The sequence below is a fragment of the Sciurus carolinensis genome, chromosome 11 (genome assembly GCF_902686445.1).
Source record: "Sciurus carolinensis chromosome 11, mSciCar1.2, whole genome shotgun sequence".
NCBI lineage: Eukaryota > Metazoa > Chordata > Mammalia > Rodentia > Sciuridae > Sciurus > Sciurus carolinensis.
The window spans coordinates 102,784,935-102,807,272 of NC_062223.1; the positions used below are offsets into that span (position 1 = coordinate 102,784,935).

General features: G+C 35.6%; 1 protein-coding gene across 1 annotated transcript; it reads left to right on the forward strand.

Moving 5' to 3' along the window:
* The first annotated feature begins 179 nt into the window (after positions 1–179).
* Positions 180–20,996, forward strand: Birc2 (baculoviral IAP repeat containing 2). The gene is made up of 9 exons (XM_047519687.1): positions 180–391; positions 1,634–3,725; positions 3,828–3,927; positions 12,456–12,534; positions 13,129–13,174; positions 16,664–16,906; positions 19,629–19,883; positions 20,168–20,209; positions 20,318–20,996. The coding sequence occupies exons 2-9, from the start codon at positions 2,894–2,896 to the stop codon at positions 20,509–20,511; spliced, it is 1,791 nt and encodes a 596-aa protein (XP_047375643.1). The 5' UTR covers positions 180–391; positions 1,634–2,893; the 3' UTR covers positions 20,512–20,996.
* The last annotated feature ends 1,342 nt before the right edge of the window (positions 20,997–22,338 follow it).

Below are 22,338 nucleotides of genomic sequence, written 5' to 3' on the forward strand. Positions count from 1 at the left end.
GTTCAGAACTGAAACACCCCGCCGATGCGGGCCGCCTCCTCGCCCCACCAGCGGGCCGTTAAGTTCGGCGGGGTGGCCACACTGCATCCGGCCCCCACGCGTCCTTCCGGGACGTTCCTCTTCCCGAACCAGAACGCACGCTCCACAACGCTCTCATGCGCTCGATCTCCGCACGTCCTCACGCGGCAGTTGGCTCACGCCCCGCGGTAGGGCGTACTGACGTCACCGTGCGTCGGCGTTGACCCAGCTGGGGTTGGAGTTTTCGGAACGCCAGAACGCCGCAGAGCTGGTCGGCATTCGGCTCCGCTTCGTGTAGGTGCCGTTGCTTCCCTGGTCTGAGGAGGCCTCGTAGTCCCCGCCCTGCTTTCGTGCTTTCAGCGCCGGTACTGCGGTGAGTGTACTCGGTCCGTCGGTCGGTCGGCCACTGCCCTGAAGCTGCGACCGGTTGTAAAACAGGGCCAGGGGCCGCTCCACCGAGCGTCGAGGGTCGCCAAGGGCTCTCCTCTCTCGCCAAAGCTTTTTATTTATTTCGGAAACCCTAGCTTCAGGACTTGCAGTCGAAAGGGCTTTAGTTTATAAATGACTTGTTTTCAAGCTGACTCTGGCCACCGCCCACTTTTTCCGTCCTTGGACTTTGACCAAGATATTTTCTCTAAGAATTTTTGCAAGATTTTAAACTTAGCCCTCAGTATTTCTTTAATATTTTGAAGACAGTTGTATGGCGGCGAGATCTCATATTTCAGGTGGTTATAATTGCACTTTGCCAATAAGTAGTCCTATATTGTTGTGAGAAATAACTCGGGGAAATTAATGGGTAAACCCCGTAGTTTCTATTTTCCTTTCCAGTCTGTCCCCTCCCTGCCCAGCTACAGTTTGCACAAAGAGAGCAAAATCGATATGGCATTGTGTAAATAAAAGTCTATAACTTAAAATATAAGATATAAAGGATCAGAGGTGGAGAGCGTTTTCCTACCATGAAGGAAGGAGATCCTGGGTTCCATTCCCAGCACTTTAAAAAAAATACACACACAAGATCTGGTGGAATTAAGACAGTTTTATAAGTCATCTTATAAAACCAAAGCCAGTGTTTCACACACAGTTGTTATTTTTTTTTTTTAAATTGCTTTCTGTGGTTGTTCCTTTGGAATTGTGAGGGAATGTTAGTCTTTCAGAGTTTATTAGGTTAATGAGCCCTTCCTGATGCCTCTTACTCTGAGTGGGCTAGGCAGTGACTAGGCATTGAAAAATAATGTTGTGCTGTCACTAAACGGGTTAGGGGTATCTGTTATTTTTCAACACTGTCCCCTTTTGTCTCCAACAAAGTGCGGGAGATTATCTTATGAAAGGGGAGGGAGACCAAGGACAGAATGTTTTTCTGTGAGGAAAATGCGCTTCTGTCTTTGAAATTGTACATTTAAAAAGATGTCTAGTTATTGATATGGGGTATATTGCATGTCTCTATTTTATTTAAGAGCTTTTCCAATTAGAAAGTTTTGGTGACAAATTGCTGGAATTCAGATGTATTATAAAAAGTGTAAATCATTCTTAAACTTTACCGAATAAATTGAATCTCTTAAGTTCTGTGTGCCATGCAATTAGTTTTCTAATATACCTTTTTTTTAATCTTTTTCAGATTTACAGCCCTGAAGAGTTCCCCCCTACTCATTTTTTCCCCCTGCAGAAATGAATCTCAATATGGAGAGTACAAAACTTTATAAAGGGATAAAATCTGAATTTTATGGAGTGTAATTTTGTGTATGAATCACATTTTTAAAATACTGAGTCTTTGGAAGGAAGCTAGTAAATTCTGGTACATTCTGTGTAAACAGTTATTCTATTGGTAACATATTGTTAGGCATTCGTGATAACAAAAGAGCTGTCTTGATAAATTAATTGATCCATAAATTATAACATGACTGATACCATATCTGAAAGGTCCTTAAATGAAGATCAGTTTAAAGTTTTTAATTCAATATAGAAAGTGTGTGCTGTGGATATTTTATGGCTGAGTTTATGGAGAAAATACCATCAGTTGACCAGGTATAAAAGATATGCAGAGTTAGGAAGAAATACAATATGGTACTGCAGGAAGTAGAAACAAATATAATGTTTAGCAAAGGTAGAAGAGTTAACATTTCATAAGCTTTAAACAAAATTCATTTGACATCACATATAGCAGGCATAGATACAATAAAGCTTTGGGTGTTGACTTCCCCAAAAGTTGTTAGCTTAAGCTAATGTAACCCACTTAAGTCAATTCTGTGATAAGCTATGTGAAATTACTCTTTAAATAATGTGACCCTTTGAAGGTTTTAATTACTCTTATTTGCTAGAATAAGAAGGGATCATTTTGTATGTCACAGTAAAGTGCTTGTAAAGGGGAAAAAGCTTACATTTAACTTTACTTTTGTGGCATACTCAGTAATTGTCCTGATTTCTAGGTTTACCTAACTTGCAACCAAAAGCAAATTAAAGGCATAATTTAGATATTCTGTTGTTGCTTATAATTTTGAGAATATAAACTTCTTTGAAAAACAAAGAAGTTTTTAATATTTTTAGAAGTGCATAAACTTTTTTCAGGCCTTCAAGTCAGTTATTATAAGAAATTATGAGCAAATAGCATGTGGGTTACTTAAAAGTGCTAATATAATCCGAAAGTATTTGAAAGTGTTTTGGTAATTTAGGAGAGATATTCATCCCACCTAGATATAAATCTAGTAAAGAGGGTGAGGTGGTTCAATTAAATAGGAGTCTATTTCTTTTTTGTGTAAAAAAGTGATGAGAAATTTTATTTGAAAGTTTTAGCCATCAGAAAGTACTTCTGCCTACTTATGCACAAAACTACCTCCAAAGAGTTATCTGAGATCCCTTTCATCAAAAAACAAGGAGTATAATGGAAGATAGCACAATCCTGTCAAATTGGACAAGTGACAACAAACAAACAATGAAGTATGACTTTTCATGTGAACTCTACAGAATGTCCACATATTCAACTTTCCCTATCGGTGTTCCTGTTTCAGAAAGGAGTCTTGCTCGTGCTGGTTTTTATTATACTGGTGTGAAAGACAAGGTCAAATGCTTCTGTTGTGGCCTGATGCTGGATAACTGGAAACAAGGAGACAATCCTATTGAAAAGCATAAACAGCTATATCCTAGCTGTAGCTTTATTCAGAATCTGGTTTCAGCTAGTCTGCAATCCACCTCTAAGAATACCTCTCCAATGGGAAACAGTTTTGCACATTCATTGTCTCCTAGTTTGGAACATAGTGGCTCATTCAGTGATTCTTATTCTAGCCTTTCACCAAATCCTCTTAATTCTAGAGCTGTTGAAGACTTTTCTCCTCTGAGGACTAACCCCTACAGTTATGCAATGAGTACTGAAGAAGCCAGATTTCTTACTTATAATATGTGGCCATTAACCTTTTTGTCACCATTGGAATTGGCGAGAGCTGGCTTTTACTACATAGGACCTGGAGATAGGGTAGCCTGCTTTGCCTGTGGTGGGAAGCTAAGTAACTGGGAACCAAAGGATGATGCTATGTCAGAACACAGGAGACATTTTCCCAACTGTCCGTTTTTGGAAAATTCTCTAGAAACACTGAGGTTTAGTATTTCAAATTTGAGCATGCAGACACATGCAGCTCGAATGAGAACATTTATGTACTGGCCACCTAGTGTTCCAGTTCAGCCTGAGCAGCTTGCAAGTGCCGGTTTTTATTATGTGGGTAAGAAACTAATAAATAGCTATATGGCTTTTCTAATTTGTTTTCGATTTATGTATTAGAACACTTGAACAGTCAATTTTTGGTCTTTTTTTTTCAATTTAGATCGCAATGATGATGTCAAATGCTTTTGCTGTGATGGTGGCTTGAGGTGTTGGGAATCTGGAGATGATCCATGGGTAGAACACGCTAAGTGGTTTCCAAGGTAACTTTTTTTTTTTTTTTCTTTTCAGTGCTGGGGTAAAAGGACCTTGAACATGCTAAGTTTACACTCTGCTGCTGAGCTTTAACCCAAGTTTCTATCAGTGTAATAGGTATTCCTACATAAAACTTGGGGCTTAAAAGAAGTAGGTACACTTACATGATTACATTTACTTTTAAATTATATATAGCAAAGCCTCGTCATGGGTGAATTAATCTTTCAAAAGACCAATTTTTAATTAAAATGTTCTGCAATCTTTTGTGTACTTTTCTTCTTTTGTAAGCCATGCACTTTGGATATAATTTAACTTCTTGTGACTCATTTGAGATAGTGCGAGCGAGCTACAGTAACGTATTTCCTCCAGCCTGTGCTCTGCCTGTCTACAGTTACCACTCAAGAGTCTATTCAAATTATCAATCAAACAAATGGATTGATCCATTTATGAGGTCAAAGCTCTCATAATCCTAGTTTTTTGCCTCTGAGCATTGCTGCATTGCCTAATGTGAATTTTTTGGGTTCTTTCATCCAAATCACAACACTACCCATTATACATTAACTCCCCATTACCTCCTACTCCTGCCACTTGACTGCCACTTACCTGCTGGTAACTTCTTTCTGCCTTTATAAATTTGACTATTCTAGGTACTGCATGTAAATGGAATCATATGATATAGATAATATTTGGACCTGTGAGTGCCTTTCACATTAATGAAGAATCTCTTTCACCGTTTCAGGAATTTATAGGATCCTTTTGTCCTTTTTATATGATAAATGATGAGAAAAAAGTTGAAGGCTGGGGATATAGCTCAGGAGTGGAGCTTTTGCCTAGCATGCTCAAGGACAATCTCCATATTGGTATAAAAAAAAAAGAGAAATATTTGATTATGGATCAGTGTATTGTTAAAAGTTGTACTTTGTATCATTACTACTCATATGATGTAAATTTTGATTTTCACTCTGAAAAGTGATATTTATTTAAAATTCTAATATGAGACAAAACTTTTTCAGAATTTTAAATTATTTTTTGCTTTATGAAGTTATATATATAATTTGAAATTTACTGATGTTATGATATCAAAAAGACAAACACCTTCCAAATTCCAGTGTTTGAATTGCTACATTTCATGCTTTGTAAAGCACAATGAAATTCTTAAATTTGTAATTTGTGTTTAGCTCTAAATGGTTAGCAAGGGAGAAGACTTGGGGGTGCTTTTTGCTAAATACTTTTCTAGAAACAACAAGTTTTGTGAATAATCTTTAATCTCAGTAAAAAACCACAATGGATAATAATTATCACTGTATTTTAGCACAAATCACTTATTTATCAACTATTTAGGTACTACTTAGTATTATTTTAGATACTGAAGATATAACAGACAAATCTCTGTCCTCATGGAATTTATTGGAGAAGGGAGAAATATGGGACAGCCAGTACTTATTGTGCTTCATGTCTTTAACCATTAAGAATATAATCAGTTCAACAACAAAACTAAAGTTATACAGAGGTCAGGGATACAAGACAACTAACTGTGTCATCTGGGTGTTGAACCTGAATCTTTAGTGTGTTTATATGTTCTCTACTACTGGTATGTGATTATTATATATTATAATTACTTTGAAATTTTTCAAAGTATTCTGTTTTAAAGGGGAAGGAAATTCTTACTTATTTTATTTTTTTATTGTAAACAAATGGGATACATGTTGTTTCTGTTTGTACATGGAGTAACAGCATACCATTTGCGTAATCATACATTTACATAGGGTAATGATGTTTGATTCATTCTGTTATTTTTTCCTTCCCCCCCACCCCTCCCACCCCTCTTTTCCCTCTATACAGTCCCTCCTTCCTCCATTCTTGCCCCCCTCCCACCTCCCATTATGTGTCATCATCATCCGCTTATCAGCGAGATCATTCTTCCTTTGGTTTTTTGAGATTGGCTTATCTCACTTAGCATGACATTCTCCAATTTCATCCATTTGCCTGCAAATGCCATAATTTTATTATTCTTTATAGCTGAGTAATATTCCATTGTATATATATAACCACAGTTTCTTTATCCATTCATCAATTGAAGGACATCTAGGTTGGTTCCATAATCTGGCTGTTGTGAATTGAGCAGCTGTGAACATTGATGTGGCTGTATCTCTGTAGTATCTGATTTTAAGTCCTTTGGGTATAGGCCAAGGAGTGGGATAGCTGGGTCAAATGGTGGGTCCATTCCAAGTTTTCTAAGGAATCTCCACACTGCTCTCCAGAGTGGCTACACTAATTTGCAGCCCCACCAGCAATGTATGAGTGTATCTTTTTCCCCACATCCTCTCCAACGCCTATTGTTGCTTGTATTCTTGATAATCGCCATTCTAATTGGGGTGAGATGGAATCTTAAGGTAGTTTTGCTTTGCATTTCTCTTATTACTAGAGAAGTTGGACATTTTTTCATATGTCTGTTGATTGCTTGTAGATCTTCTTCTGTGAAGTGTCTGTTCATTTCCTTAGCCCATTTGTTGATTGGGTTATTTGTATTCTTCGTGTAGAGTTTTTTGAGTTCTTTATATATTCTGGAAATTAGTGCTCTATCTGAAGTATGAATGGCAAAGATTTTCTCCCACTCTGTAGGCTCTCTCTTCGCATTGCTGATAGTTTTCTTTGCTGAGAGAAAGCTATTTAGTTTGAATCTGTCCCAGTTATTGATTCTTGCTTTTATTTCTTGTGCTATGGGAGTCCTGTTAAGGAAGTCTGATCCTAAGCCAACAAGTTGAGGATTTTGACCTACTTTTTCTTCTATAAGATGCAGGGTCTCTGGTCTGATTTCAAGGTCCTTGATCCATTGTGAGTTGAGTTTTGTGCACGGTGAGAGACAGGGGTTTAGTTTCATTCTGTTGCATATGGATTTCCGGTTTTCCCAGCACCATTTGTTGAAGAGGCTATCTTTTCTCCATTGCATATTTAAAAAAAAAAAAAGCCCTAAAAAAAATCTTAATTTTATACCTCAAAGAACTAGAAAAAGAATCAGACCAAAATTAACAGATAGAAGGAAATAACAAAGATCAGAATAAAAATATCTTGTTTATTTTTTTAACAAGGTTTATTCAGTTATAGTTTACATATAGTTCACTTTGAGTTTTAATGTGTGGAACCATATAACCACTACTGCAGTTAGTATATATAGAACATTTCCATCAACCGAGAAATAAGCTAGAATAGAACTTGTGTTCTCATGAACAATTTTTTTTTTGCAGTGCTGGGTATCGAACCCAGGGACTTATGCTTGTGAGGCAAGCACTCTCCCAGCTGATCTATATCCTCAGCCCATGAACAGCTTTTTGATTACTGATTTAATCTCTTTGCTGGTTGTAGATGCATTCATTCTTTGTTTCTTCATGATTTTAATTATGGTGGGTTGTATGTTTCTAGAATTTTGTCCATTTCTTCTTGATTATCCAGTGGTATAGCAGTTTATAGTAGTTTCTTATGAGTTTTTATATTTCTGTGATAGCAGTTGTAATGTCTCCCCTTTTTGATTTTGTCTAAATCTTTTTTTTTCTTAGTTTGTCTAAAACTTTGTTGATTTTGTTTATCTTCTCAAAACACCTAGCTCTTAGTTCTGATGATCTTTTCTGTTGTTTTTTTAATGGTCTATTTTTATTCTGATCTTTGTTATTTCCTTCTATCTGTTAATTTTGGTCTGATTCTTTTTCTAGTTCTTTGAGGTATAAGATTAAGATTTTTTTTTAGGGCTTTTTTTTTTTAAATATGGGTATTTATCTTAGAACTGCTTTTTTACTGCATCCCATAAATTTGGGTATATTTGAATTTTTGTTTTTGTCAAGATTTAAAAATGTTTTCCTTTTAGTTTCTTCTTTGACCCATTGGTTGTTTCTGGCTTTGTTCTCTTATTGATTAATTTTATCCTAGTATGATCTGTAAAGATACTTGAAATGATTTCAGTCTTCTTGAATTTGTTGTCACTTGTTTTGTAATCTGACAGATGACCTGTCCTGAAGAATTTCCTGCGTGTGGTTGAGAAAGATGTGTATTGTTGCTGTTGGATAAGCTCTCTGCATATCTGTTTGGTTCGTTGGGTCTAATGGTGTAATTCAAGTCCAGTACTTCTTTACTAATTTTCTGTCTGGATGATCTATCCATATTTAAGAGTATGGTACTAAAATCTCTAACTATTATTATATTGCTATTTCTGTCTTTGGATATGTAAATATTTTCTCTGTATACTTAGCTACTCTGATGGTGGATGCAGATATATTACAGTTGTAGTTCTTTGATGAATTGGCTACTTTAACATTAATGACCACCTTTGTCTCATGTTAGTTTATTTAAATCTCTTTTGTTTGATAGAAATATAAATATCCCTGCTTTCTTTTGATTTTTATTTGCATAGTTTTTTTTCTACCTTCATTTCCAGATTGTGTGTTCTTAAAGGTAAAGTGAGTCTCTTTTCTTTTTTTTTTTTTTTTTTTGTGGTGCTGGGAGTTGAACCCATGATCTTGTGCTTGCAAGGCAAGCACTTTGCCAACTGTGCTATCTCCCCAGCCCCTAAAGTGAGTCTCTTATAGACAGAATGTAATTGGGTATTTTTTTTTTAATCCATTCAGCCATACTGTGTGTTTTGATTGAAGACTTTAGTCTGTTTACATTTAAAATAATTATCAGTATGTAAGGATTTACTATTGCCATCTTGTTCATTGGTCTCTGATGCTTCTTTTATTTCTCTGTTGGTGTCTTCCATTGTGATTTGATGGTATTCCATAGTGGTGTGCTTTGTTTCCTTTCCCTTTATCTTTTGTTACCAAATGTAGATTTTTTTGCCTTGTGGTTGCTGTGAAGCTTACATAGAACATCTTATAAACATCTTACAACAATCTATTATAAACCAACAATCTAATTTCAATTGCATACAAAAATTTCTCCCCTTTTGCTCTACCCTCTCCCCCGTTACATTATGGTTTTGATATTACTACATCTTTCTGTATTGTGTATCCATTAACAAGTTATTGCAGCTATAATTTTTTTTTATATATTTATTTATTTATTTATTTAAATAACCTTGAACTTTGTCCTTGCTGGGCAAGCACTCTACCACAGGGCTATATTCCCAGCCCCAATACTTTTTTCTTTTTGACTATTATATATTAAAGTGGTTTTCACATAGTCATTATACATTTTGAGTACTCTGAATTTGACTGCATATTTATCTTTACCAGTAAGTTTTATACTTTTCATGTTACTTAGTATTCTTTTATTTCTGCTTGAACTCTTTGGCATTTCTTAAACCATTGGTTTTGTTTGGTTTTGTTTTGCCTCTTTTCTCTCCCTCTCTATTTTTTTGTGGTGCTGGGCATCAAACCCACAGCTTCATGTACATTACCTATCATTGAGCTACATCCTTAATCCTCTAGTATTCCTTGTAAGGCAGATCTAGTGGTATGAACTTCCTCAGCTTTTGCTTGTCTGGAAAACTGTGCATGTCTCTTTCATGTTTTTGAAAGAGAGCTAGGTAAAGTGGTCTTGGTTTGTAGGTTTTTATTTCCAAGCACTTTAAATACATCCTTGAACTTCCTCCTGACCTTCAGAGTTTCTACAGAGAAATCTGCTGGTAGTCTTTTGGGGTTCCCTTGTATGAGATGAGTAACTGTTCTCTTGCTGCTTTTAAAATCCTTTCTTTGAGCCTGTCATGGTGGCATGTCCCTGTAGTTCCAGGTTTTAGAAGCTGAGGCAGGAGGATTGCTTGAGTCTAGTAGTTCAAGGCCAGCCTGGGCAACATAGTAAGATCCCATCTCTACCAACCAACAAACAGTTCTTGTTTCATCTTTGATTTTTGACAATTTTATTTTAATGTGCCAACAGTCCTCTTTCTGTAGAATCTGAACTCCCTGTGCCTGAATATCCATCCCTCTCTCTAGATTAGGGAAGTTTTCAGCTGTTCTTTAATCTTCCTGTCCAATTCTTTTGCTCTTTTCCTTCTTAAACTCACATAATGCAAATATTGTTTTACTTGAGGGTACAATTCATATATAGGCTTTCTTCATAATTTTTTTTCTTGTTTTTCTTTCACTGATTGGATAATTTCAGATGACTGTCTTTGAGTTCATGGATTCTTGTTTTGCTTAATCAAGTCTGCTGTCGATGCTCTTACTTTGTTTTATCTTTCAATTTATTCAGCTTTAGAATTTATTCTATTTTTAAAAATTTTTTTATCTCCGTTGAACTTCTCATTTTGTTATGTATCGTTTTCCTGGTTTCATTGAGTTGTCTATATGCTCTTGAAATTCACTGAGCTTTAATAAAACTGATTTATAAATTCCTTGTTTCATCAGTTCATAGATATCCCTTTGGGTTGGTTACTGGAATATTGTGTTCCTTTAGCAATTGTATTTTTTTTTTTTTAATTACAACTTTTTTTTGGTGGGGAGCTTCTTTCAGCCTTGCACATTTAACTCTTCTAGACTTTCTGAACTAGTTTCGTTGGGGAAAGATCTTTACCTAGGGGTGGATGTGTTGGGTTCTGGCTTGTAGGGGTATGATGGCTTTGGTTCCATGGGATGCCTCGTGGCATGGTCTCTATATGACTCTGTTAGCTGAAGTCATTATGAGTGAGGAGTACAGGGATCCTGTTTCCAAGGAAGCAGCAAGGGTTATTTGGGTCTTTGGTGGCAAGGCTGCTGGAGACTGGATTTCTTTTTCTCATGGGAAATGTCATGGCCAGTAGCATCTCTCTTGGTACCAATTCTACCTTGTGGGCACTCTCTTGGTGGTGGTGGTGGTGACACTGATATGTGTGCATCTATAGCCACAGAGCCAGGGTCACTTGTGCAGATACATGCAGAGAGACAGTTGACTGTACATTCCAGGGCACTGGTCAGCCTGCAGCAGCGATGTTTCTGTTGCCTGAGACAAGGATCAATACTGAGTAGCTTTGAAGCTGCGTCTGGAGCACAGATGTGTGCAGAGCAGCTGCAGAACTGGATATTGAAGAGTACCTGAGCAGAATAGATGTGGCATCCCTGGAGAATCTAACACCTGGGTGCACATAAAGCATCTGCAGGTCTGGGTTCCAGAGCATGCATGGGGGGAAAAAGAGGGCTGCTTTTTCCTGAAGTAGTGCAACAGCTGCTTGCTTTAGGCAGGGAGGTATGGCAGTGTCTTCCTTTCTTAGGGCTGGGGGTACCCACTGCAGCAATGGAGAGTTGCAGCAATGTCTCCCTCTCTGGGGGTTCCATAGCAGTAGAGTGTGTATCTCAGTGGTGAAAGCTGTTAGTTCCCTTTGCAGAATAGGTTGCTGGGTTCAGCATCAATGAACGCTAAGGAAATAGAGAGTCTTTCACTTTGAAATCTCTTTAGAGGTCTGTGTTTGTCTCAGTAGCTGTTGCAATGTCTTCAATGGCAAAGGCAGCTAGGGTCCTTCCCAGAGAAGATCACTGGGGACTTTGATGGGTCCTACTACATGACTAATAGAGATAGCTTCTGCCCTTCTTTGTTTCTGACTCCAGATGTTTGAGCTCAGCTGATCTCCTCATTGATTTCTTCTGTGCAGTTATTTGCCTCCCCCCCCGCCCCCCCGCCACTTCACTGTATTACTATAGGTTAATTGGACTATTGAGCTCTCCTAGAGCTATCTTTGTTCCTGGATAGCTATCTTTTTTTGTGAGGGAGGAAGAAGGATCTCTTAATCTGTCATCTTGCTGATTTCATTCTGTGGTTTATCTTTTCATTTATTTTACATTGGCTTTTGAAGAGCAGATGCTTTTAATTTTGTTGATGTCATTTTATCAATTATCTTTTTGGATTATGTTTTTGATCTTTAAATTTTTTTTTTTTTCATGCTGGGGGTTTTCTCTGTTTTCTACTAGAAGTTTTATTGTTTTAGGTCTTTTATTTAGAAACTTGATCTGTTTTTAGTTTATTTTTACATGATATGAGCATAAGTCAAGGGTTTTTTTTTTTTTTTTTTGTATATGAACATCCAGTTGTCTAGCACCATTTGTTTAAAAAAAAAAAAAAGAGTAGAATGGCAGTAGATGTTAAACAAACTACTTCCTGGAACACCTTTGAGTAGCCCTATCACAGTGTGTGTAGATAAAAATATTTGATTTTATATTTTCCAGAAGGAATATGGTATACTGTGCTTCAAATACAATGGAAGCGAAAACACTGGAAAAGGTTTAGCAGTTAATGTAGTATGAAAGATAAAATTTAGGAATACTGATTTACAATTTCTGAAATAGTGTTAAGTCTGAAAAACAAATTGTTTTTCAGCTTGTGCCCTTTTCTAGGTTGATATCTCTTTGTTGCTGGTGTGTTACTCAATGATTTGAAAATATCAGTGCACCACATAGTAAGAACATGTATGTTTTATGATATTGTTTCTCTGTTGGATATGTATATCTACTGGGTTGTAATGTAAAATGTTTTTGCTATAAGTTATTATCAAGTAGGTTTGAAAGCTACTTTTCTAGAAGAATCCGGTTGTTTTTGGTATGAAACAATGTTTAAACATATTTTCCTTATGTTTTAGGTGTGAGTTCTTAATACGCATGAAAGGACAAGAGTTTGTTGATGAGATTCAAGCTAGATATCCTCATCTTCTTGAACAGGTAGATGTATTTCTAAAATTAATAACATTGAATTCTGTGTGATAATTACAGAAGTATCATAGAAGTGATTTATTTCTGTTTGCTTATTAATTCTAGTTACATAGTTTGTGTCTATATTAATGACACCTGAAATTTAATTTTGTTACTGATGCGTTTGTTCAGGGCCCTTTAAAAAATATTATTTTTTAGTTTTTTGAAAAATTTTCATCCTGCCACTGTATAAATTTGTGATGGGGTTGGAGAAGGATTTTAGTGACTTTGCTCTTTTCCAGAAAAACAAACAAAAAAATAACTTGTTAGGGGTTGAAACTTTTTGATAGTAATCCAGTTCAAACCTTACTTTCCAAATAGAATGAGAAATCATTACTACATTTTCTTAATCCTGAAATGGGAGAAATACTTGAATTCTAATTTGGAATTGGGTGCAGTTTAAGGAAAGATGTAATCATGGTAAAACAAAGCAAAGTGAAGTTTGTGAATTACCCAGTTTTTGAAAGAGCATATACATTTATTTAAAGCAGACTAATAATAGTACTACTACTCGGATTTTTGGAGATTTCTGATTTACCTATTAACTTTTCTCCTGTTTCATAGCTGTTGTCAACTTCAGATACTCCTGGAGAAGAAAATGCTGAACCAAGTATGCATGAAAGTATTTCAAATATAGAATGGGAATTTTTGTAACTATGTTAGAAATGAAAGTATGTTGGAAAAAAAAAAAAGAACAAGGGGGGATGTTTCTGAAGCCACAGGAGAACATGCTGGGAAATTAACAAATATTGTGTATGTACTAAGATTCATGACATACAAAAGAATTATAGAAAGTTTTCTAGTTCAAAAAAGGCCAAATTGAGAGATATAGATAAGCCCTCTAAAGAGGAAAAGGTTGTTGTGAGCTCATGATTTAGAAAAGGCCCAGTCTGAAGTATCAAGTTAGGTGTTAGGTATTCAAGTCAGTTATATAATATTTCAGTGCAAGGATATCTTTGGGTTAAAACTTAATTTTAGCCATATCTGTTAGTATTTAAATGTGTATGTATACATATGTGTCCAAGATTTGTTAAAATAGTCTACCATTTTATGTACTAATCACATCTGAAAAAGGGTGCTCTGTTCCTCACATACCATTTCAAGAGGAATTTGCAGTTTTGTAGCTGAAACAGAAAAGTGACCAAGGTATATGAGTACTAGAAACTATGACTCAGGAGAATTGGATAAGGAATTAGGTAACATTTGAATGGAAGGAATATCTTGGTACATGGTAACTGTCTCCTGTAATGGAGCTAGGAGAGATTAAATAAATCATGGTACTATTCTTATTTAAAATTTGTAAACACAGCTGTCAAGTGGACTGCCCTGCAATCCTGCTGCAGTTCCCTAATAAAATCACTTTGCCAGTCTTCAAAATGGCTATTTCACAAACAGAACCATCAATCCACATATATATCCATGTATTTTTCTTTCTGTTCTTTTATAAAGTATGAATTATTCTTGCCCATAATCTAGGACCAACCCTTTTGCTTGTTCTCTGGATTCTACCCCCTACTTCCAGTACTGGGGGATTGAACCTAGGGCTACTTTACCACTGAGCTACATCCCCAGCCCTTTTTTTTTTTTTTTTTTTTTTTTGAGACAGGGCCTGGCTAAATTGCTGAAGCTGGCCTTAAACTTGCAGTTGTCTTGCCTTAGCCTCTCAAGTTGCTGGGATTACAGGCATGCCCCACTGTGCTGGGCTTATTCTCTGGATTCTATTAAGAATGTTGCTTTGGTAGTGATTTATCTTTGTCATGGTCACTGGAACTGCTGTTAGGAAGTCTGTAATTTGATCTGTTAATTAGCTTTTGATATAGTTAAATGCTTTATCCTTTTTTTTTTCTCTCCCCATTTTTCATTTTTGTTTTTGCATTCAACTGCCCCTCGTAGCATGTCTGCATACCCTGCCCACACAGCAGGACCTCAGCCTGCACCTGCCATGTGCTTGTGCTTCATCCTCCTTAACACACCTTCTTTCTTGGCTTCCCTGATATCAGACTCATGGTTTTCTCCTATTTTCTTCATTAATCATGAATAGGTTTTCTTTGATGCTTGCTTTTTCACATTTCTAATTGATGGAATATCCTTCCTGTTTAGCCCAAATTTCTCTTGTTCCTAGCCCCAGGCTGTAATGTTCAACTACTTGTTTAAATCTCAAAGATAGTTCCATCTTTAGCTATAATAGGTTAATATTACAAAGCAAACATTTCTCCCCATCATTTATTCCTCAGATTTGCTCCTTTTCTGGTCTTTCCCATCTCAGTTAATGGTACTTAATTAATGATATTTGCCAAGATTAATCTCAGGTGGAGATTGTGGCTCAGCAGTGGAGTGCTTGCCTAGCACACATGAGGTGCTGGGTTCGATCCTCAGCACCACATAGAAAAAAACTAAAATAAGGCTGTTATTTAAAAAAAAATCCACTTAAAAAATGTTATTCTCTTTTTTTTTAGTTTGTATATTTAATCTAATAGAAGTCTTTATTTCTCTCTTCACAACATATTCCAAATATGACTACTTCGTAACCCTCTGTCATTATTAACCTAATTCATACTGACATCATCATCTGTCATAATATTTTAATAGTTCCCCTTGTTATTCATTTCACCTCATGTTCCACAAAGCAGCCAGAGTCACTTTTTGAAAAACAAAAACAAAAAAAGACCCACATCTGTCCTCAGCTTAAAACCCTCCTAGTAAACTTAGAGAAAAAAAAGATAAACTCCTTACAAGCCTCTATATCATCTGGGCATTGTCCTCTCTGATTTTTCTACCACCTTCCATTTTTGACCATGTCAAGCTTTTCCCTTGTTTACACTTGATTGAGTCTTCTTTTCAGGTATTCCAGTAGCTCACTCTTTCTTATCATTCAGGTCTTTGGGTTTGTTTTTATGTTGCTGGGGATCAGGTCTTTGTTTTGATGTTATTTCTTTAGACAGGGAAATACATGCTGTCCACGTGTTTGAGCAGAGTTGTTCAGAATGCTTTTTTGACATCTTATGTTTTATGTTTATTGGAACAGTTTTCCAGCAGATGGCAGGAAAGTGTCTTGAAGAAGTATGACTGTAATTTACAAAATGCCACATGAACTAGCATTCACCCTGTTACCAGAAAATTCTTCTTTGACTAACCTATCTAAAATGGCTCCTGCCTCCTTTCTTTTAATCACCTTAAATTATTTCCTTCAGAGCATCCGCCTCTGCATGTATAAACACCATATTACTTGCTTACTATTTTTATCACAGTTTTTATTACTACTATAGATAATTTTGGATTCTATTTTATTATACTTTTTCATGTGTGTTTATGTTATTGTCTGTTTCAGCTATCTGCCAGCTAGTTGATTTCTTGTCATCCTTCTTGTCCAAATTGTTTTGTCTTTTTTTGGGGTGGTGCTTAGGATTGAACCCAGGGCCTCATTTATACTTGACAAGTGCCTGGATATAATTTTTCACTTCTAAGTTTTTTATAGCATATTGGTTTCCAAAAATGAATATTTATTAGAATCATTTGGGGGAATTTTTGAATGATAAAAATTCCTTTGTCAGGTGTGGTGGCAGAGGCCTATAATCCCAGTGACTTAGAAGGAGGATTGTGGGCTGGGGAGATAGCTCAGTTGGTAGAGCGCTTGCCTTGCAAGCACAAGGCCCTGGGTTCAAATCCCCAGCACCACAAAAAAAAAAAAAAAAAAAAAAAAAAAAAAAAAAGAAGGAGGATTGTAAGTTTGAGGCCAACCTGGGCAACCTATCCAGACCCTGTCTCAAATTAAAAGGTCTTGGTGTGTGGAGACACCCCTGGATTCAATCCTTAGTACTGGAAGGAAAAAAAAAAAGAAAAAATGCAAATTCTTAAGCCTTTTTCCAAGAGAGTCCTTCATTAGGTCTAGGTCGCAGTCGGGGAAAGTGATATTTTTAAAAGGTTTATCATATTAATTATACTCTTACTTAGCCATTATTGAGTCCTGATTTTTAATAGGTAAATTGATGCATATAGGGCGTCTCTCCAGGCTATGAGAGTAAAGGTTGTGTCATAGTCATCATTTTCTCTGTAGTTTATATTTGTGGAACTTAATATTAGCAAATGTCTTTTCAAATAGTTGTTCACTTGGGACCTGGAGAAAGTTCTTCTGAAGATGCCATCATGATGAATACACCTGTGGTTAAATCTGCTTTGGAAATGGGCTTTAGTAGAAATCTGGTAAAACAGACAGTTCAAAGTAAAATTCTAACCACTGGAGAGAATTATAAAACAGTTAATGATATTGTATCAGCACTTCTTGATGCTGAAGATGAAAGAAGAGAAGAGGAGAAGGAAAGACAAGCTGAGGAAGTGGCATCAGGTATTTTGTAATATTAATTATCTACATTATTTTTCATTGAGGCTATTCATTGTCTCATGTTGCAGGATAGCATCCTTTTCTCATACCCACTTACAAGCTGGTAACACCACCTCACGTATTTCTAAACTGAAGTGTCTTCTCTTCTACCTCTCTCAGTTGCCCCTACTTGAGCATTTATTCTATATGATTATTTCCTGTTAACATTGTCCTGTAAGTTAACATTAAAAATCAGAGAGTTTTTAACATTATAAGCTCTTTTCTAGAGCCATGTTACATTTCTTCCTCATACATAATAAATTTTAATCATTTTTAAAAGCAAGATTTTAAAATTGGCTGCAGTTATTCTACTTAAAAAAATTCCTTCAAATTATATTCTTAATATATTTTCCTTACCAACCCTTATTTAGGAGATCTTTTTATACAAAAGGTAGAACTTAGAATGATATCCTAGGGCTTAATGAGAACCCCCCTGCCCAACTCAAGGATAGTATAGAACCGATTTTGGTGTTTATCTAGAGTGTTTTAATTCTCAGCTTCTCAGAACAAGTCTTTTAAGTAATCATATGTTCCTTAAACCAAGGTTTGTTTTGTATAAGCATCAGTGCTAAATACTGTGCTAATCATGATGATTGTTCTCAAGGAGCAGGTAGACTAGCTGGGAAGACTCATGCAAAATACAAAATTAAAGAGCTAGCAAAGAGGTAAGGGTTGCATGTATAGTTTAAATTGCAGTATTGGGTTGGAAGAGACGCTTCTTTCAAGCTTGTAAGTAGTTAGGAATAATTTAAGACACCCTTATTGTGAAGCCATGGAGCAAAATGTTTAAGACGTGTGTCTTGTGATAGATTTGTGTTTAAATTCTGGCTTTCATCAGCTACTAAGTTGGCAGTTCATTCAGCTATACCTCAACTTTCTAATCTATGAAATATGGATAATAATAGTACCAATCCCACAGGAGTACTATAGGATTTAAATGAGATATTTCTAGTAAAATACTTGAGCACAGTGCCTCGCACATAAAATTTCTATTAAATTGTTTTAGTACTAGCAATTGTATCCACAGCTTCATGCATGCCAAGACATACACGACCTCTGACGTACACCTCTAGCCCCTCCTTTAAGTGTTTTTATTTGGAAAGTGGGAGTGGCTGGTCAAAGAAAGGGTCTGAAGAACGTGAAAAGATTTAAGGATTTTAAAGCAGTTAAGCTCATGTGGATTACTGTTACCAGTCTACTTACCTTGATTTTGTGACTTTCTCCAACTTTGAATACATTTTAGAATAGTCTTGAATTATGGATATGGGAGAGTTAGTAGGTGAAAGGCCAAGTAAGGAACAGGGAAAAGAGCTAAGTGTGCTAATAAGAGAACATCATTGGAATAACCTGACTGATCTCTAGATTGGACTGGGAGATAAACAAACCAAGAGACAACTCTTGGGCTAGTAGAATTGGGAATGATCTATGGATTTTGAAAAAATAGAGAACAAATTTGTTAGCATTGAGGCAAATTACTAAGGTAGAAAGACAGGTTGTGGTCAGAGTAGGAATTTCATAGTTTTGAAATGAATAGGGAAGTTCATTTCTAGAAAGTTGTAAAAGGGGGAGGAAACTAGACTTCTGTTTTTATAATTTATTGCTAATGAGATTTATACCTTGTAGCAACGTACTCAAATTTTTTTTGAATGTCTGAAAATAAGCAGTTTTATAGTGATTGGGACTCCAGAAGGAAGAACTTTATGAATAATACCATAACAATTTATATTCCATAAGTATAGTAAATTACTTATGGAATTTTATGTGATTTGAGATTAAAGGAAAAACATTTGCTTTTTAAATAAGATCGAGTTTGATTCATATGCAATTTATTTAAAAATTGCTATCAATGTGGACAGTTTATTAAAAAAAAAAAAAACCCAGCCAACTGTGTGCCAGATATTGTACTAATTTTTTTTTCATATATTAATCCTCAAAACTCTTTGAGGAATATACTGTTATTACCTGTATTTTACAGATGAGGAAATTGATTGAGGTGTGTGGAGTGGGATGTTAGGGGACTTGGCCAGTAAGTGGCTAAGCTTACATGGGAACCTAAGTCATTCTTGACTTTGCAGCTAAAGCTCTGCAACATTACAGTTCTGCATCCCTAAGTATGAGATGTTTAAAAGAATACTGGTCTAAGACACCTGGTTTTGCAACTTATTCTGTAACTCTGGACTAGTCACTCATTCTTTTCTGAGTCTTTTTCTCTCTATCTGAAAATGGGAGGCAGTAACACTTGCCTTGTTTGATTGATAGGATATGTGTGTCAAATGAAACATTGATATACAAGTACTTTAAAAAAGTAAAAAGATACAATGTAAATAGAAGTCAGTATTATTAACTCCATGGTGAGACAAATTCAGAGGTGAGAAACTTTAACTATCCTCATATTCTCTGCTTACTTTCAACAGAATAAAGAAAACAGGGTTCTAGTATGTGTTAGAATATTGACTTAAAGATGATAGAAATAGAGACCCTTATTTTGTTATGTTTTATAATCTTCTGGAAGTTTATAATCTGGAAGTTTTCCAAATGACAGACTTCAGAATGCCAACAAGTCATTTTGTTCTTTTTCAAGCCTTGTTTAGTACCTAAATGTTTGTAGGGTTAGTTGTAATGACTATATGATTATAGTTGGAGGAGTTTAATGGATTTTTTTCTTGCCTTTTTTTTTTAAATGAAGATGATTTGTCATTAATACGGAAGAACAGAATGGCTCTCTTTCAACAGTTGACATGTGTCCTTCCTATCCTGGATCATCTTTTAAAGGCCAATGTAATTAATAAACAGGAACATGATATTATTAAACAAAAAACACAGATACCTTTACAAGCAAGAGAATTGATCGATACCATTTTAGTTAAAGGAAATGCTGCAGCCAACATCTTTAAAAACTGTCTAAAAGAAATTGACTCTACATTATATGAGAACTTATTTGGTGAGTTTGTTGGGGAAAAGTTTTAAGAAATCCTTAGCATTACGGTAGTCTCTGACAAGCAGAATAAATCCAATTAAAAAAAAAAAAAGTAATTTAACTTGTGCACCAAAAGTGGTATCTTTTATTGTCCAAGTAGTATACCTAAATGTAATAGTTCTTGGTAATATATAGCTTTCTGTAATGATATTTGTATCATTCAGTGGAAAGTTTGAAAAACAAATTAGGTGAGCAGTTTTGCATTTACCTTCCTAGAATGATGATTTTTTTTTTTTTTCTTTCCTCAGTGGAAAAGAATATGAAGTATATTCCAACAGAAGATGTTTCAGGTAAAATAGAATTAAGACTTAAAATCAATGTGAAATATTAACCTTTTTTTTTTTTTAATGGGATGTAAAGTAAAAACTGATTTTCACTAAAGTACTTTTTGTTATTAGGTCTGTCACTAGAAGAACAATTGAGGAGATTGCAAGAAGAAAGAACCTGTAAAGTGTGTATGGACAAAGAAGTTTCTATTGTGTTCATTCCTTGTGGTCATCTGGTAGTATGCCAGGAATGTGCCCCTTCTCTAAGAAAATGTCCTATTTGCAGGGGTATAATTAAGGGTACTGTTCGTACATTTCTCTCATAAAAGAAAAATAGGCTGTACAGTAGTTTTTACACAAAAGTCTAAGCTGTCGTTGAACATTGAAAGCATCTAACAAAAAAGGAATGCTTGGTTCTTCATTTAGTAACATTTATGTTCTACTCTGTTTAGGTATTAATAATCTTGTTTCAAAAAAGATAGTATTATATATTTAATCTTAATCCATTTAATTGCAAGAGAAGATTTGTTTCGTGAACTAAATCAGTATATAAGTGTGAATGTAGGAAGAATTAAAGGAGTAGTGTCTGTGCTTGTTATGGGTCATTTTGGGTCTTCTTCATAAAAGTTTTGGGTACTAAATTGCAGTATAGTTTAAAAGAACTATTAATTAGTAACACTGGAATTCATCAGAGTTGTTGCCAGATTCTTTGGTGCTTTTCACTTGTTTTGTAAAATAAGGATTTTTCTGTTACTAATAAACAATATTTTCCCTGATTTGTTGGAAACAATAAAATGCTTTACAAGGATTACACCATCAAAATGTGTTTGTTTTTTACCCATTACAAAAAGGAATTTTCATCTGTATTCATTGCACTCACTTGCTGTGAAGTAAGAAATTGAATTCATGGAACATTATTAAGTGTTTTTCAAAAATTGTGATTCATGGGATTTCCTTTAAAGACAATATAATTGCTTTGAATAATAAAGATAAAATGTTGGATGAAAACTGAATCATTATCAAAAACTCTTAGTAAAATTAGATAAATCTACATTAGAATCTTTAAAAAATAGCTTTGTTGCATAGGTGTTGATGAGGTGAGGAGGTAGGACACTACCTCCTTTTTCACATAAGACTATTTAACCTTTCTCACATCCAGTTCTCTGACAGATTAGGAAGAGAGGTAGATAAGAGGTTTAATATTAAAAAAAAATCCATTTTTCTTCTCTTCTCCAGTCTTTTAGATCTTTTCAAGTGGAGAATATGCTAAGAAGGGTGGGTGAAAATTTCTGTCCTCTAGTCTGTTCTCTTTCATTTGTTTCCCTCCTAATGTTCTGATGTGGGAAGCCACCCATGGTTTGTATGAGAACCAAGCTTAGCTGGGCCATTAACCAGGAATATCTGGTCGTAGGAACTCTCAGTTACTAATAACTGATCTAGATTGCCTGAGTCAAGTGGTTATCCCGTGCTAGCTTGCCGCTGAAGTTCAAATTCTGGCTCTGGATATGGGAATGACCCGCTAGAGTCAAACGGCTTGCTTAACTCCATCCCTTATCCTGTTTTTCACAGAAGAAACTCCTATGGGCCCCCTTTTGATCTGTACTGGTATAAATAAACCAAGCGTAGGCTCCTTCCTTTGTTAGAGCCAGACCCTTATTGGTCATGCCCCTGCTTCAAAGATAGATTTTGTTTTCTGTTGTTATTTCTGATAAAATTTCATTAGCTTTTATTTCACAGCCAACCTCTCCCACATGAACCCCTTTCCCTCGCCCACATTTACATGTTTGTAAATCCAGATGCATACACCTAGGTTTAAGACCTCATATCAGAAAGAGAAAATCTCCTTCATTCTATAGAGAGAATGTAAGAGGAATTTTTTTTACACCATAAGTTTTATTTATTTATTTATTTTGAGGTATTGGGGTTTGAATTTGGGCACTCTACCACTGAGCTACATTCCCATCCCTTATTTTAAATTTTGAGTTTCAAGTCAAGACTTTGCAGTCCTCCTGCCTCAGCCTTCTGAGTAGCTAGAGTAACAGATGTATCCCAGCAACCCCCTAAAAGTTAATAGATTCAAAACATTAATTTTTCTTTCATCATGAATTATGATTCCTGAAGGGTTTATCAGCTCTTTTGAGGAGTCAGATTAG

Bases quoted from the DNA above. Each gene is read 5' to 3' on its own strand.
- Birc2 (XM_047519687.1), top strand. From the start codon at position 2,894: ATGGAAGATAGCACAATCCTGTCAAATTGGACAAGTGACAACAAACAA. The intron at 3,726-3,827 runs GTAAGAAACTAA...TTTTCAATTTAG, and splicing joins TGCCGGTTTTTATTATGTGG to ATCGCAATGATGATGTCAAA. The intron at 16,907-19,628 runs GTATTTTGTAAT...TTTTAAATGAAG, and splicing joins AGCTGAGGAAGTGGCATCAG to ATGATTTGTCATTAATACGG.